Source organism: Myxine glutinosa, chromosome 2 (assembly GCF_964187855.1).
Source record: "Myxine glutinosa chromosome 2, kmMyxGlut1.1, whole genome shotgun sequence".
Classification (NCBI taxonomy): Eukaryota; Metazoa; Chordata; class Myxini; order Myxiniformes; family Myxinidae; genus Myxine; species Myxine glutinosa.
This window is the reverse complement of record NC_136262.1, coordinates 215900457-215916983: the sequence shown is the minus strand read 5'-3', so window position 1 is coordinate 215916983 and position 16527 is coordinate 215900457. Positions and strand designations below refer to the sequence as shown.

At 50.0% G+C, this 16527-nt stretch overlaps 2 protein-coding genes across 9 annotated transcripts in view; both read right to left on the bottom strand.

Moving 5' to 3' along the window:
* The window catches only part of LOC137420850 (sodium/hydrogen exchanger 1), a 124409-nt gene extending 109889 nt beyond the window's left edge, over positions 1-14520 (bottom strand). For all 6 annotated transcript variants that reach the window (XR_013622478.1, XR_013622477.1, XR_010983207.2 and 3 more), the window contains exons 1-2: positions 13994-14520; positions 8089-8390 (exon numbers count right to left, since the gene is read on the bottom strand). Coding sequence is in view for 3 of the 6 variants with exons in the window: in XM_078772250.1 (XP_078628376.1) it covers positions 8089-8390; positions 13994-14246 (555 nt within the window). In the remaining 3 variants the exon portion in view is untranslated. The remainder of the gene's footprint in view (positions 1-8088; positions 8391-13993) is intronic.
* Positions 14521-14680: 160 nt separating this feature from the next.
* MYCBP (MYC binding protein) overlaps positions 14681-16527 on the bottom strand; it is a 34792-nt gene continuing 32945 nt past the window's right edge. For all 3 annotated transcript variants that reach the window (XM_068106312.1, XM_078772254.1, XM_068106313.2), the window contains exons 5-6: positions 15895-16024; positions 14681-14945 (exon numbers count right to left, since the gene is read on the bottom strand). In XM_068106312.1, coding sequence (XP_067962413.1) covers positions 14901-14945; positions 15895-16024 — 175 coding nt within the window. In that variant the 3' untranslated portion in view covers positions 14681-14900. The remainder of the gene's footprint in view (positions 14946-15894; positions 16025-16527) is intronic.

The following is a 16527-nucleotide window of genomic DNA, read 5'->3' as shown; positions in this document are numbered from 1 at the left end:
CCCCAAGGAGGACCTCCGGGCGTCCGCCGCCGAGCTCGTCTACGGCCAGCCGCTCCGCGTCCCGGGCGAGTTCGTGCCCGACGCTACCAGTCCCTGGTCCGCCGCACACCAGCGCTCGGACCTCCAGGAGGCCGCCCGCCGATTTGCCCCCGTGCCAACGTCCCGCCACGGTGGCCCCCAGTCCTATGTCCCCCCGGCACTTCGCACAGCGGAGTACGTCTTTGTGCGTCATGACGCGCACCGGGGGCCACTCCGGCCGCCGTACGACGGGCCCTTCCGGGTCCTGCGACGGGGCGACAAGTCCTTCGTCGTCGACGTCGGCGGCCGGTCGGACCAGATCTCTGTGGACCGCCTCAAACCGGCGCACGTGGACGTCGACCGACCACCACGGTTGGCCCTTCCTCCGTGGCGAGGCCACCCCCCGTCTACAGTTCCCCTCGCTCGACCACCCACCACCGGATCGGACCCTCCCCCCCCCCCCCCCCCACGACCCTCCAGGGGTCGCTTCGGCCGGGTCATCCGGACCCCCCTTAAATTGACCCTGCCGGTGCAGGTCGATTCTGGAGGGGCATGTGTAGCGGTTCCCGCTGAATGTACACAATCGCCTTGCACCTGCCAGGACGCGGCCAGGGCGCGATCGCCATGTCGGGCTCGTCCGGACGGGCCCAGACGCGCCTCTCCTGGGCATGCCCGGACTCGCTGTTCCCGGGCACGCCCGAACCTCCCGGGCACGCCCGGTCTCGTCTTTCCCGGGCATGCCCGCTCTCGCCTTTCCAGGGCTCGCCCAGAGCGCCCGGGCACGCCCAGCCTCGACTTGCCAGGCCGCGTCCAGGACGCCCGGGCATGTCCAGACTCGCCTTTCCAGGACTCGCCCTTGACACCCGGGCATGCCCGGTCTCGGTTTTCCCGGGCAAACGCCCGGGCATAAATGTGTATATATATTGCTGCCCGATAAACGGGCTTTTCAGAATACCTGAGCTGTTTTGTTTCAATAAAGCAACTCGGACGAATTCCGTCTTTGGTCGCGTCAATTCTTTCGACTCGCGTTGGAGCGCAGCTCCTTCAACATCATGAAACATTCAAGCAAATATCAAGACTATTGAACGAATGAGTCAGTATGACTAAACTGTAAACATCGAATCTTGTCGAGGATATGGGAAATATGACAGATAAAAGCAGCTCAAACTTCAAGGGAGCTACAAAAAAATTGGGGAGAGGCAGGAGAGAGGTGAAGAGGGGGTGGGAATCTAAAGGTTATATTTTTGTATTTGAGGATGTAAAGTGGAAAAAATAAAAAGATCGAGCGGATCGAGTAATCACCCCACGCATGCAAAGCAAAAAACGGGGTTAAGCAATTGGTTCATGTCCGTCCGTCTGTCTAAGTTTATGATCGAGGAACAACTGATTTAAATAGAATGTTATATTTTCAACTCAAATCAGATGAATAGGAAGACAGGTTGGCTGCTTTACAGTACTTTGGCTCTGAATTTAACCCAATCGCACATGCGCAGGTAGGAGTGAGATATTGTAACTCTGTCTGCCTGCCTGGCAGTCAAACAAAAATGAAAATCATTCCAAGCAGGAAACGAAGCGTTTTTAACGACGTCATAAAGGACAAAACATCAGACATGAATAACTAATGCACGTGTTAGATGAGGTGGGGTAATAAATACTGGGGAAAACAGAGGTAAAACCCAGAATCAATTTATTTATACCCCTTCAAACCTCTAAACCTTAATTAAAATGAAATTATATTGTTATGGCCTTGGGGTCAGGAGCTATCACAAGGGATGAATCTCTTGGACCCACTCACTGACCTCCAAAGCCATCAGCCACGGATAGCTCCATGGCACGACGGATTGCTTAGCAACCGTGGATGCCGGTTGGGATAAGCAAACGTTGCAGGATTCTTGCTTCAAATTAATCCACGTTACCTCAGTGGAGGTTTGGTGTTCCCAACTGAGGAACCGCACACTCGACTCCGCACCGTCTACTTATTACATATGGCCGAGCAAAACTGTGTGTGGGAGTCAGCTATCGGTTGGAGCAAATTAGTGGGGGAGAATTTCCCCTCTATTAGGTAAACACTGGGGAGTGGGGGAGAATGATGGAAAAGCTACAATCAAGCAGGTCTGAAAACAGTCCACCAATGCTTCCCAGAAGGCACGTATTTACAATGAACAATATTCACAGGTCATACAGGAATCCCTGGAATCCCTGGAATCCAGGAATCCCTGGTGTTGGGCTAGCGGCTAGGGTGCCGGCTTAGGATCCTAGGATCCTGGGTTCGAATCCCGGTCAATCGCTGAATTAACGCCAGGGGGGTTGACTCAGCCTGTCATCCTTCCGAGGTCGGCAAATTGAGTACCAGTTCACTGGTAATTCCCTGCTTGTCGTTAAAGTCGGCAAAAAGGGTTGGCGTCAGGAAGGGCATCCGGCCGTAAAACATTGCTTCAAAAAGGGGACCGAAAAACAACAACAACCACAGTTCCCGAAAAAGGCCAACCCCCGCTTGCGGGGAAAAATGGCCTCTAAAGGTGGTTTTATACAGGAATCAGACCCTGGTAATCCCTGGTAAGATAATCCCTGGTGTTGGGCTAGCGGCTAGGGTGCCGGCTTAGGATCCTAGGATCCTGGGTTCGAATCTCGGTCGATCGCCGAATTAATGCCGGGGGGGTTGACTCAGCCTGTCATCCTTCCGAGGTCGGCTAATTGAGTACCAGTTCACTGGTAATTCCCTGTTTGTCGTTGAAGGCGGCAAAAAGGGTTGGCGTCAGGAAGGGCATCCGGCCGTAAAACATTGCTTCAAAAAGGGGACCAAAAAACAACAACTACCACGGTCCCCGAAAAGGCCAACCCCCGCTTTGCGGGGAAAAATGGCCTCTAAACGGTGGTTTTATACAGGAATCAGACACAAAAAGAACAGCAATTTATTCCTAAGCACTTGTACAAAAGCCCCTTCTTTCTTATTACACATAGGACAGGCACGCCACCACTCAACTGAGAAGGTAAATTAGAAAGATATGAGGAGATAAGAGGCAGAGTGGAGCATGGCTTTGGCCATTGCCTCACCTGACACAGACAAGGTGGGCCTATGTCAATCCCAATATGGAGAGTAGGAAAGGAGAAGTAATGGGTGTGTCGATGCGATGCCGGGAGAGGTGTGGCATAGCGATTTTGTGAGTTTAGCACAAAGGTGTGAGGTGGGAATCAATCCCTCACCCACTTGGGGACGGACTTCAATCGCGATAGCTCTTTCAGAGTTGTTGAAGCTCTTTGTGCATTTAAAGTAGCTGATTAGCGTTTGTTAGAGATAGCAAGAAAAGATCATGCAAGTCAGTGTGGAGTTGTGGTATTGCTGGAGACCCCGCAGTGTTGCTTGTCCTCAGCTCGTGTGTGAGCAGCTCATCTCGACCAGCGCAGCTCGCCCCAGTGCAGCTCACCCCAGCGCAGCTCGCCCCAGCTCAGCGCGCCCCAGCTCAGCTCGTCCCACCTCAGCGCAGCTCGCCCTGGCTCGTCCCACCTCAGCGCAGCTCTCCCCGGCTCGTCCCACCTCAGCGCAGCTCATCCCGGCGCAGCCCTCGTCCCGTCCCGGTGCAGCCCTCGTCCCGTCCCGGTGCAGCCCTCGTCCCGTCCCGGCGCAGCCCTCGACCCGTCCCGGCGCAGCCCTCGTCCCGTCCCGGCGCAGCCCTCGTCCCGTCCCGGCGCAGCCCTCGTCCCGTCCCGGCGCAGCCCTCGTCCCGTCCCGGCGCAGCCCTCGTCCCGTCCCGGCGCAGCCCTCGTCCCGTCCCGGCGCAGCCCTCGTCCCGTCCCGGCGCAGCCCTCGTCCCGTCCCGGCGCAGCCCTCGTCCCGTCCCGGCGCAGCCCTCGTCCCGTCCCGGCGCAGCCCTCCTCCCGTCCCGGCGCAGCCCTCGTCCCGTCCCGGCGCAGCCCTCGTCCCGTCCCGGCGCAGCCCTCGTCCCGTCCCGGCGCAGCCCTCGTCCCGTCCCGGCGCAGCCCTCGTCCCGTCCCGGCGCAGCCCTCGTCCCGTCCCGGCGCAGCCCTCGTCCCGTCCCGGCGCAGCCCTCGTCCCGTCCCGGCGCAGCCCTCGTCCCGTCCCGGCGCAGCCCTCGTCCCGTCCCGGCGCAGCCCTCGTCCCGTCCCGGCGCAGCCCTCGTCCCGTCCCGGCGCAGCCCTCGTCCCGTCCCGGCGCAGCCCTCGTCCCGTCCCGGCGCAGCCCTCGTCCCGTCCCGGCGCAGCCCTCGTCCCGTCCCGGCGCAGCCCTCGTCCCGTCCCGGCGCAGCCCTCGTCCCGTCCCGGCGCAGCCCTCGTCCCGTCCCGGCGCAGCCCTCGTCCCGTCCCGGCGCAGCCCTCGTCCCGTCCCGGCGCAGCCCTCGTCCCGTCCCGGCGCAGCCCTCGTCCCGTCCCGGCGCAGCCCTCGTCCCGTCCCGGCGCAGCCCTCGTCCCGTCCCGGCGCAGCCCTCGTCCCGGCCCGGCGCAGCCCTCGTCCCGGCCCGGCGCAGCCCTCGTCCCGGCCCGGCGCAGCCCTCGTCCCGTCCCGGCGCAGCCCTCGTCCTGGCTTGGCGCGGCCCGTCCCGGCTCGGCCCGTCCCAGCTTGGCGCGGCCCATCCCAGCTCTGGATTTCTTTTTTTAACTTTCTTTACAATAATTATTTTCTTGAAATTGAAGTACCGTATATACTTAACTGCATGGGGTATCGTGTTTTATGAACTCTAGTTTTGATTTTTTTTTTTTGTTGAAGTTAACAAGTTTCATTTTTCACTGGTAAAAATGTCAGATGTAGGGGGAAATTAAATAGTGCAATAAATCTGTATTAAGTATTGTTGATCAGATACAAGATTCCAGCATCATAAGAAGTGAAAATGCCTTCATATAACAATGTGGAAAAAACCTACAAATTTATTTATAAATTGTGAAAATCAGTTCATTAATACACATTTTCAGCACAATGAATGAATGAATGAATGAATGATCGTTTTAAGGCCATTTTCCCCGCTAGAGCAGGGGTTAGCCTTGCAGGCCCCATGACAATCATGGTTCCCTGTTTGAGGCAATGTTTTTTTTTATGGCCGGATGCCCTTCCTGACGCCAACCCTTAGTCGCCTCTTACGATGCGCAGGGATACGGTGTACGTATTCTAAATCGGGGTACACACCATGTACAATGAATTTCAGCACAATGAATAGAAAGCTATAATCATCATTGTTGATGTATCATACTATAACAAAGCGTTGGTGCTGCTGAAGCAGTCTCTTGGCAAGGATTAATTCAACCCCATCTGGTGTTAATTCAACAGCTGACCAGGATTCAAACTCGGGACCCTAGGATCCCAAGCCCTCCACCCTAACCGTTAAGCCAACACCAGGCTTAATGTGGTTGGAGGCAGTCATAAGAAATGCTTCAATGTTTGAAGAGCCCTTAATCAAAGAGTTAATTATATATGATCTGGGGGGCATGCACCTCCACCCCTCCCCCCCCCCTCCCGCACCCCTCCCTCACCGTCATATATCACCTTGTTGTCATAATTTCAGTTCCCCCCAATCATCAAGTGTGATAATTTGCCTCAACCAGGTATATAACGTAATATATCAAGTTCCGTCCGAATATACCTGCAAATGGAGCCAATCTTCCCCCATCCAAAACCTTGATCTTTTGTACCCCCGCTAATTTTCACCCCAGATACACTTTTTTGAAATTCCAACTTCTTTCCTGGAAGTCCTTGCAGTGTCTAAAAGTTTTATACCGTACGTCTCCCACCTCCCCCCAAGCCCTCTCCCTCCCACAGTTCTCTCGATGTCCTTGCTCTCAAATGTTGTGCTTGTGTCCGTCCTTCCCCCTCTCTCCCCATCTTGTCTACCGCTCCCCTTATTTTGTGTTTTGTGTGCCGGTTTGACTTTTTGTGTGATGAATGTTAGCTCTTTCACGAGCCTCGATCTTGTATACAAAAAATAATAATAATAATAAGAATAATATGAACGTTCCCTAAAGGGTGTTGAAAGAAACATAACTGGCAAAGCCAAATGGCATGACATTGTACCTTTCAGAAGCGTAATTGCAGGCTACAAAACTCACCCAATATGTAGGATAAATATGTGAAGGACATACATACATACGGAGACAAACGCTGTAAACACAGGAACCAAAAATCTACACCGTCAAAAATCGTGTGTTTAATCGCGAATTTGCCAGTCATTTAAAAGAGGAAGAAGCGCTAAAGTATGGTTTATTCACCCAGCAGTTTGAATGGAAACATTTATTATTCTACAACAGTAGAAACTCTTTAGAAGGATACGGAACAAGCAAACAAAATTATATATACAGTCGTGATATTTTGCGAAGCAATATAAAAATATATAAAAATACACCGAAATATCCCACAAACAACAACAACCACAGCCACGATAACACAATCGAGTGTTATAAAAGATCCTTATGTCACGTGTTTTACTTCATGTGTTTAAAGTGTTTGTGTTTCACACTGAATGAAAAACGTGAAGGCAGAGCATGCAGATTGTGATACATGACAGGTTCAACGCTATGTCCGGCTTGAACGGCATATGAACCAAAATGGCGGTGTGTGGAGTCAGCCATCGTACCGCCGTAACGACATCACATCACCTCCATAACGTGACCAGATCCTCAGCTCTGATTGTTGTACGTTTGAGAGGGCATACATACATACATACATACAAAAAACACATTTCTGTAAAAAATATTTTATACTGTATACATTTTCATCTCAGTGTCAAGCAACCGATCCAGGCAAACAAGCTGCCCTGCCAACAGTTGATAAACATTGTGCTACAGCAAAGTAACAACTATAGCCAAACCTGGGCCTAATATTTAAGCAACATTATTGATGATCATTTCAGAATTGTATGCAAAAAACGAAAGCACCCAATGAATTGTGATTTCCATCTCCCCCCCCCCCCCCCCCCCCCAACTACTCCCCCCAACATAATTACCTCCGCCACCAAAGGTAAATGGAGGTTCTGTTTTCACCCCTGCCTGTCTGTGAGCACGATATCTTAAAGAGTTGTGGCCAGATTCAGATGAAACTTGGTGGACAGGTTGGGTGTGTGACAAGGACGAATCAATTCGATTTTCGTGAAGATCTGGATCCAGACTAAATAAATTTTTTTTACGTCATTCTTCACCATTGAGTGATAGGGCTAAAACTATATACAACACAATATCTCAAAAAAGTTATGGACAGATTCGGACGGAACTTGATGGGCAGGTTGGGTGTCTGTGTGTGTGACAAGGCCGAATCGATTCGATTTTGGTGAAGATCTGGATCCAGATCTGAACATTTTAAAAAAGCAATTCTTCACCATTGTGAGATGGGACCAAAAACGATATATAGCATGATATTTCAAAATGTTGTGGATGAATTTTGACAAGAACAAGTCGATTATAGTTTGGTTCAGGTCCGGATCCAGATCTGGCCAATCAGTGGGATCCAAAACGTAAACTGTTCAACCTGGCAGAGGTATGCGGTCTACAGTGCCGTTCTGGTTATATGATGTCATTTTTCCATAGGGTATAGACGTTGGTGGAAAAATTAGCGTTCATAGAACACTTTACCCCATGCAGTCTTGAGAAAAATGGACATGGGCAAGGTCTGCAAGCAGCCAATTTGATTGGTCGAGATAATGTATAATGCGGTAATATTTTTGGCCAAATTCTGCGAAACTAAAGGTTTCAGAAAGTGCCAAGAAGATGATTTGTGTTCTACAGTGTTAAAGTATATAATTCAATTGTAATAAAATAAAGATTTTAAAGGCTGTAAACCCGAGGTTTATCACTGTTGATGCAGGGTCTTTTACTCCACCTTGTTTAACATGTTGCCTCCTCTTCTTGAAAGACAACGCGAGATTTTTTTTTTAAAGTCCAACAACTAAATATATCAAATAGGGCACCCTGTTTAATGTCCATTGTGATACAGACACCCAACCTGAGGAGCGAGAGAGGGGTGGAGGGAGGATATGGGGAGGAGGTTGTGGAACAGTGGCAGTTTATAGCTGGACTGACATTCAAACCCAAAATATGCACTACATTCAATTTAACCTTTGCTTTACTACTCACCCTACAAAGAGCATAGATGGACAAGCCAATTCCAAAGGAGTTCCAGAGTGTTCCGATGACAGCAAAGCTGCAAATGGAGCCAAGGTTGTCCAGGAAGGATCGAGCCGGCAGAAAGTAACCAGCATCAAGCACAATAGGTGGAAGAAGATAAAGGAAGAAGACATCAGCAGACAAAATTGGTTTCGATGAAGACGTTTTATCATTGTTGATCAACACAAGCAACCATCCCAAGGCAAGGCCCAGGATGATGAGCAGACAGCTCTCTGGTACAAGGCTCGATATTCGAGGAGCTTGATGAAACCCTAGAGAAATTGGGAATAGAAGGCAAAGAGCAGAAATTTTAAATAATAAAAAACAATGAAGGTAAGAAATAACAGATAAGAGGAAACAGGATGAGCAATGAAACAGGCAAATGAGGGTGGAGGGCAAGATGTCGTTAAACAGGGATTGGATGCGAGAGGAAATACACTACATAGCCAAAAGTATGCGAACAGCCCTTCTAATTAGTGGATTTGGGAGGCCACACCCATTGCCGACAGGTATATATAATCAAGCACACAGCCATGCAATCTCCATAGACAAACATTGACAGTAGAATGGGCCGTACTGAAGAGCTCAGTGACTTTCAACATGGCACCGTCATCGGATGCCACCTTTCCAACAAGTCAGTTCGTCAAATTTCTGCCCTGCTAGAGCTGCCCCGGTCAACTGCAAGTGCTGTTATTATGAAGTGGAAACGTCTAGGAGCAACAACAGCTCAGCCGTGAAGTGGTAGGCCACACAAGCTCATAGAACGGGACCGCCGAGTGCAGAAGCGCACAAAAATTGTCTGTCCTCGGTTGCAACACTCACTACCGAGTTCCACACTGCCTCTGGAAGCAACGTCAGCACAACAACTGTACGTCGGGAGCTTCATGGAATGGGTTTCCATGGCCGAGCAGCCGCACACAAGTCTAAGATAACCATGCGCAATGCCAAGCGTCGGCTGGAGTGGTGTAATGCTCACCGCCATTGGACTCTGGAGCAGTGGAAACGCGTTCTCTGGAGTGATGAATCACGCTTCACCATCTGGCAGACCGACGGACGAATCTGGGTTTGGTAGATGCCAGGAGAACGCTACCTGCCTGAATGCATAGTGCCAACTGTAAAGTTTGGTGGAAGAGGAATAATGGGCAGGGGCTGTTTTTCATGGTTCGGGCGAGGCGCCTTAGTTCCAGTGAAGGGAAATCTTAACGCTACAGCTTACAGTGACATTCTAGATGACTGTCTGCTTCCAACTTTGTGGCAACAGTTTGGGGGAGGCCTTTCCTGTTTCAGCATGACAATGGCCCCATGCACAAAGCGAAGTCCATACATAAATGGTTTGTCGAGATCGGTGTGGAAGAACTTGACTTGGTTAATGCTCTTGCGGATGAATGGAAGTAAATCCAGAATCTTGTGGAAAGAAAAGCAATGTTCCAGCATTTAGTGGAAAGCCTTCCCAGAAGAGTGGAGGCTGTTATAGCAGCAAAGGGGGGACCAACTCCATATTAATGCCCATGATTTTGGAATGAGATCTGTCAATTTCACACAATCTGTCAATTTCCCAACCCGAATCTCAGTCAACGGAGCATCTTCTCTTCTAGACTTGGTTATGACAAACTTCCCTGCAAATGTCTGCTGCTCTTCTTCTGCTCCAATCGGTTCTTCTGATCACTTGCTTGTTAAAGTGGATATTTCTGGCCATTCTCAGAGAGCCTCTTCAGCGTTGACAAGTCTGGCATTTCACTCAGGCCGACTGGTATGGTCTTCAAGCAGCCATCAATCATCTGGACTGGTCTGCCATCTCTACTGCCTCTGACATCAACTCTTCCTGGGAATTCTTCCAAAGTAAACTGCTCTCTCTCATGCACATATTTATCCCATCTCGTCTTCAGTTGTCATACCCTTCCTCCCGTCCATGGTACACTGAATCTTGTGGTGAGACAGTTGTCCTGAAACAACTTGCCTTTGCCTCTTGGAAGGCTAATCCAATTGAAGGCAATCTCAGTTCCTTTAACAAAGCTCGGAACAAGTGTGTCTACCCTTAGGAGAGCCAGGAAACAATATCTCTCTACTCTCAAGACTGAACTCTAAAATCTGTCTCCCTCCTCCAAATCCTGGTGGCATCTGGTGTTTGTTCCCTTTCCATCCCCTCCCTTACCTCAAATGGCTACACAGCTGACACCGCATGTGACAAAGCCGAATGCCTCAACTCTGTGTTTGCCTCAAAATCTTGTGCCCTAAACCCATCCCTCTCTGTACCCACCTTAACCAGTCAAACTCAACTGCTCTTGGACTCTGTGTCCTTCTCTCCTTACAAGGTGGAGAAGTTTCTGTCAAACCTCGACTGATTCTGCAACTGGACCAGATGGCATCAGCCCACGGGTCCTAAAATCCTGCTCTTCTGCTCTTTCACACCATCTCTCAATTCTCTTCACCGTCTCTTTTGCTCAAGGTAATTTGCCATCTGCTTGTAAATCAGCCAACATTACCGCTTTGCACAAGAAAGGTGCAAAAACAGATCCTTGCTACTACAGACCAATCAGCCTGCTCCCAATAATCAGCAAAGTCATGGAATCGATCATCGCTTCTGACATCAAATCCTTCCTCTTCTCCAATGGCTTGATCTTGGGTCATCAATTTTAATTCACACCAGGTCATTCCACTCTGGCCATGCTGCTTCTGCTGTCTCAACAATGGATGGAGGTCCTCAATGCGAAACAGGAAATCAGAGCTGTCTCCCTTGACATAGATTGTGCCTTCGAGACGGTCTGGCACCCCACCCTGCTCACCAAACTCTCCTCGGATGGTATCCATGGAAACCTCCAAGCAATGACTTGCAGACTTCCTTTCTGGTCGCAGTCAACATGTGGCCTTGAATGGAATTCTCTCTTCTCTCCTTCCTGTTCAGGCTGGAGTTCCTCAAGACAGTTATCTGGGCCGTGTGCTTTTTCTGGTCTTCATCAATGATCTTTCCGACTCTCTGGAAAATCCTCTCTATCTCTTTGCTGATGACTCCACTCTCTGCCGCTCCATATCTCAACCCTCAGATCGGCAGGCAGCAGCCACTTCACTCTCTGCAGACCTGGACAATATCACAAACTGGTCAAACAAGTGGAACATATCTTTCAATCCTGACATATCTCACACTCTCACTTTGTCTCTCCGAAAAGACCGTCTGGGCAACCCTCCCATCTACTTTCTGAGAAATCCTCTTGAATAAGTTCTGCCACTCAAGCTTTTGGGTCTCACAATCTGCCACGATCTTTCCTGGGAAAACCACATTTCCAAGCTGGCCTCCAGAGCCAGTCGCCAACTGGGCATCCTCCGTCGTGCGAAGTCCTTTCTGGGCACTTCTGAGCTCCTCACCACATACAAAGCTTTCATCCAGAGCTCAATGGAATACTGCTCTCCCCTCTGGGCTGGTGCTCCTGCCTCACACCTAGCTCGGCTTCACGCGGTTGAAACCAAAGCATTCAGAATCATTGGAATCTCCCGCGATGAAGCCGATTCTGAGAGCCTTTCTCTCTCTCACCGTAGGCAGGTCGGTGGTCTTTCTGTCTTCAACAGACTCCTCTCCGGCCTTGCTCCCCTTGCTCTGTCCCCCAAATATTCCTGCAGGACACACAAGATCTGCCAGCAACCCTCTTCTGGTGAAACTGCCAAAATCAAGACTCTCTGCTCACCTTCACTCCTTCATTACTCTTTTCTCCCGCATCTGGAACAAACTCCCACACTCTCTTCAATCCCTCTCCTCCCTCCAGGTCTTTAAAACAGCTGTTCACCACAATCACCACCATGTTCTCATTCTTCCCCCATCCATAACCTTGATCTTTTCTACCCCCGTTAAAACACCCCAAATCCACCTCTTTCAATCCCCAACTTCTTTCCTGAAATTCCTAGAAGTGTTCATTTGCTTTATACCGTGTGCCCCTCCTCTCCTTCCACAGATCTACCGACGTCTCTGTTCTCTTCTGTTGTTGTGCTTGTGTACTTCCCTCTCTCCCCATCTTGTCTCCCGCTCCCTTCATTGAATGTTTTATGTCTGTGCATCTTTTCATGTTTAATGTGTTAGCTCTTACACAAGCCTCGATTCTGTATTTAAAAAAAGAAAAAAAATAGAAGATGTTCGACGAGCACATACACGGACGGGGTGTCATGTTCGGGTGTCCACATATTTTTGGCTATGTCGTGTACCAAAGAGTTATTACATATTAAGGAGCTGAATAAAGGAAAAGGAAAAAAGGAGTTAGAAGGGGAGTGCGGATGCTGGAGGGTGGTCATGGGGAGGTTGGGTGCGGGGGAGGGGGTAGGAGGAGAGAAGGGGATGGGGCGGACACAGAGGGGGAGAGGGGGAGTGTAGACACCGGAGGGAGGGGGGGGAATAAGAGGGAGGGTAGACGCTGGGGGGTGGGGGAGAAGTGGAGGGGGGTGGAGAGAAGGGGGGAGGGCAGACGCAGAGGGAAGAAAGGGGGTGAGTGGACACGGGGGGGGGGGGGGGAGGAAGAAGGGGGTGGGCAGATGCAGGGGGAGGGGAGGGTGAATGCAGGGGGAGAACGGGAAGGGCAGACGTGGGGGGAATGGGGAGGGTGGATGTGGGGGGGGGGGAGTGGGAGGTGAAGGGGGGAGATGGACGCAGGGGGGAGAAGGAGGGTGGATGTAGTGGGGGGGGGGGGTGCGAGGGCAGGGACAAAAAATGGGGTGGTCGGAGAAGGGGGAGAGCAGACGTGGGGACAGAAGGGGGAGGGCAGATGTGGGGGGGGGGGGGGCGAGAAGAGGAGGGCTTACGCGCGCGGGGGGGGGGGGGGAGGAGAGGGGTGAACTCTAGGAGAAGGAGAAAGGAGGTGGTGTGAACGAGGGGGGGTGGGTGGTGGTGGAGAAGGTGTAGAGAAGGGGTAAGGCAGGCATAGGGCGGGGAGGGGGGGGGGTGAGGAAGGTATGGGTGGACGTGGGGCAAGACATGGGTAGACGTGGGGCAGAAAGGCACCGGAAATAATTGAGCAAGAGAATGGGAGGGACAGGAAGAGGATCAACGGGAGGCAAAAATGGGAAATATTGGATGGTAAAAGGTTTGGAGTGTTAAAAGCAACGTTGGGGTGGGCACAGTGGTGGGTGGGCACAGTGGTGGGTGGGGGGGGGTGGGCACAGCGGTGGGTGGGGGGGTGGGCACAGCGGTGGGTGGGCACAGTGGTGGGTGGGGCGGTGGGCACAGCGGTGGGTGGGCACAGTGGTGGGTGGGGGGGGTGGGCAGAGCGGTGGGTGGGGGGGTGGGCACAGCGGTGGGTGGGGGGGTGGGCACAGCGGTGGGTGGGCACAGTGGTGGGTGGGGCGGTGGGCACAGCGGTGGGTGGGCACAGTGGTGGGTGGGGGGGGTGGGCAGAGCGGTGGGTGGGGGGGTGGGCACAGCGGTGGGTGGGGGGGTGGGCACAGCGGTGGGTGGGGGGGTGGGCACAGCGGTGGGTGGGGGGGGTGGGCACAGCGGTGGGTGGGGGGGTGGGCACAGCGGGGGGTGGGCACAGCGGTGGGTGGGGGGGTGGGCACAGCGGTGGGTGGGGGAAGCAACAAAGTGCCTTCAGATAAAGACAAGTGGAGAGACTTACAGGTCTGCAGACGGGTAGGATAAATGATAGAGGTAAATAAGAACATGTCGGGGCAAGGGGAGAGCGGCTGTGCAAATTTTACTCCCTGGAACGATGTAGGCAGTGTTCGACTAGAAGTCATCCACATAACCAAACGCTACAACCTTAAATCAACAGGCCGTACAAGCTGGCAAAAAGCTATTTATACACACAGCACTATGACAAAGAACTATTCAAAAGCAAACTCTCATATACATCTCTTTAATGTTAATAATATAATGGAAGTAGAAACAAAAACAACTCACCGATCTTTGCGAGCGACGCAAACAGCAGCCATATCGTTATTTCCAATGGGACTCGGACGTGACTAAAGTCTACGGAAAACAGTGACACATTGTGTCGCGCTCCATGTTCATCTATGTCGACGTCTTCCACTGCCTTGGGAATCTGTTCATCAGTTTGTCCGGTGGGGTAGGTGGTCACATGATGTACTGCGGATGCTTGTGGCATGGACATGACCAGAGCCAGAGCAACGATACATAGACACCGAGCAAACATCTGTTGATCTGCTCGATCTTCGCGTGGTCTCTTCCTGCTTCTACGTGCCGGTTTCCCGTATGCTTTCCTTCAACTCCGTTACACACCCTCGCTCTTCTTCATGGAATCTTCTGCATTTCCTCCATTTGCTTTTTATGTTTCGCTCCGAGCTTCCTTCACCTGTCGCTGAAGCACCTTCGTTGTTTCTCACCTCGCCGCGTTCATTCACGCCACCCAGACACGCCCTTGTGTCCTCCCCCTTCAGCCCACTCCATTCACCGAAATTTGATGTCTCCACCGATCGAGAACCTCCCCTGTCCACAGGGCATTAACTGATCCTACTGATCCTACTGCATTCCTTATCTTGCCAAGAAAAGCAAAAAAATTCAAATAACTGCTTCTGAAGAAAGAAAACCAAATAAGATCAGGAAAACCAGAAATGAACCAAAACGAAGTTTGCATCAAAAGAATTTATTTAATCAGATAAACACATCATAACAAACTCAGAAAACAAAGAGGAGGTTCATACTAAGTCCAACACTTGTAGAGTCAAAATATGTGAAACATTTCCCATAAATCGAGATGGTGAACAGGTCACACCGATTACAAAGCCACCGCAACAGTAATCAATGGTGAACAATTTTTATTTATTTTTTAAATCCCATCACGATCTCTCTACTCCTCCCTCCCCTCTTCTGAAACAGACTCGTACTGCGCCAACTACGGAAGGATAGGAACAGGTGAGGGTGGTGTGGTGGACAGATGAGAGTTTGATTTAAAAATAAAAAATATGCACATCGGAATAACCAATGCAGTAAGTAAGTAAGTAAGCAAGTAAGTAAATAAATAAATAAATAAATAAACAAGAACACGTCATGCAGAGCACAATACTTGCAAAATCCCCCCCCCCCCCTCCCTCCCCAAAAGGTTTCCATTGATACAGCAAATTGTCCATTTCATCAAGATTAAAATTGCCGATCTTGATCAAAGCTTGGGTCAACAGGATGAAAAGTGACGATTTTAGAAGTTTGACCTTGAGTTGACCTTTGACCTGAAAAATAATTGGTTTCCCAATTCAGTGAAGCAATATACAAATGCTGTTCAATTTTCAAGTCAATTGGATGAAAATTGATGGGTTTTCAGATGAAAATTCATGATTTTGGAAGTTTGACCTCGAGTTGACATTTGACCTCAAAAATAGTATGTTTCCCAATTTAGTGCCTCGATATACAAATGCTGTTAAATTTACAAGTCAATCAGTTGAAAATTAATGGGTTTTCAGATGAAAATTGATGATTTAGAAAATTTGACCTTGAGTTGAACTTTGACCTTTTGACCTCAAAAATAGTTCGCTTCCCAATTTAGTGACGACATGCAAATGCTGTTCAATTTACAAGTCAATCGGTTTTAAAATGGCGATTTTAAGAAATTTGACCTCCAGATGACCTTTGACCTCAAAATCAATGGGCTTCTCAATTGGGACGACCTATACAACTCGGTGAAGTTTCGTGACGATCGGTTTAGAATTGTGACATGTAGGCCCGTGACAAACAAACAAACAGCCAGGCAGAACCACAAACGCAACCGACCAATATACTTGAAAAATCTTCGATTTTGCAAGTAATAAATAGGAAATAAATAGTAAGGGACGGTAAACAAGAACATAAACCTTCAGCTGGAGCTCTCTCTTTTCCTCTCGCAAACTCTCACAAATTCGCTGCAGCTCGCTGTGCTCTCGGCGCAGGGCTTCCAGCTCCGCACCCTCTGGCCCACCAGCAGACAATTGAGATTTGAGGAAGCTAAGAAATTGTTAAGGTAAACATGATGATGTTCTCGGAAAATAAAAATATTAATGCAATTGAATGTCGTCATCAAGCAGCAGGAAAGCTCAGCTGTCGTGTGCTCTATCATTAGCTGCATTGTCTTGCGACATGCTGGATTATTGCCAGTACAGACATGACAAAGCCTGCACTTTAATGAAACTGTATTCTTTTATTAAAGTCACTAGTTGAGAACACTACTTTAAGAAAATAACATCTCTTTCAGCAAACTCTTGGTTGGCCTATTTAGCATTCCCATCTGAACATATAAGACTTCATGATATGGGGGAAACTGAGGTTCAAATACTATATAGTCTCTTGATATCATTGTAATTAATGGTAAATTACACTGACGTCCTGCATAAGTTTATGCACAAGCTCCAGTTATATCTACAATATACGTACAAGCATGTGAATTTGATCAGTTGGTTCTCAAACTTTTTGTCTACAACACCCTTTTCTTACACCATTCATGAGTGCGA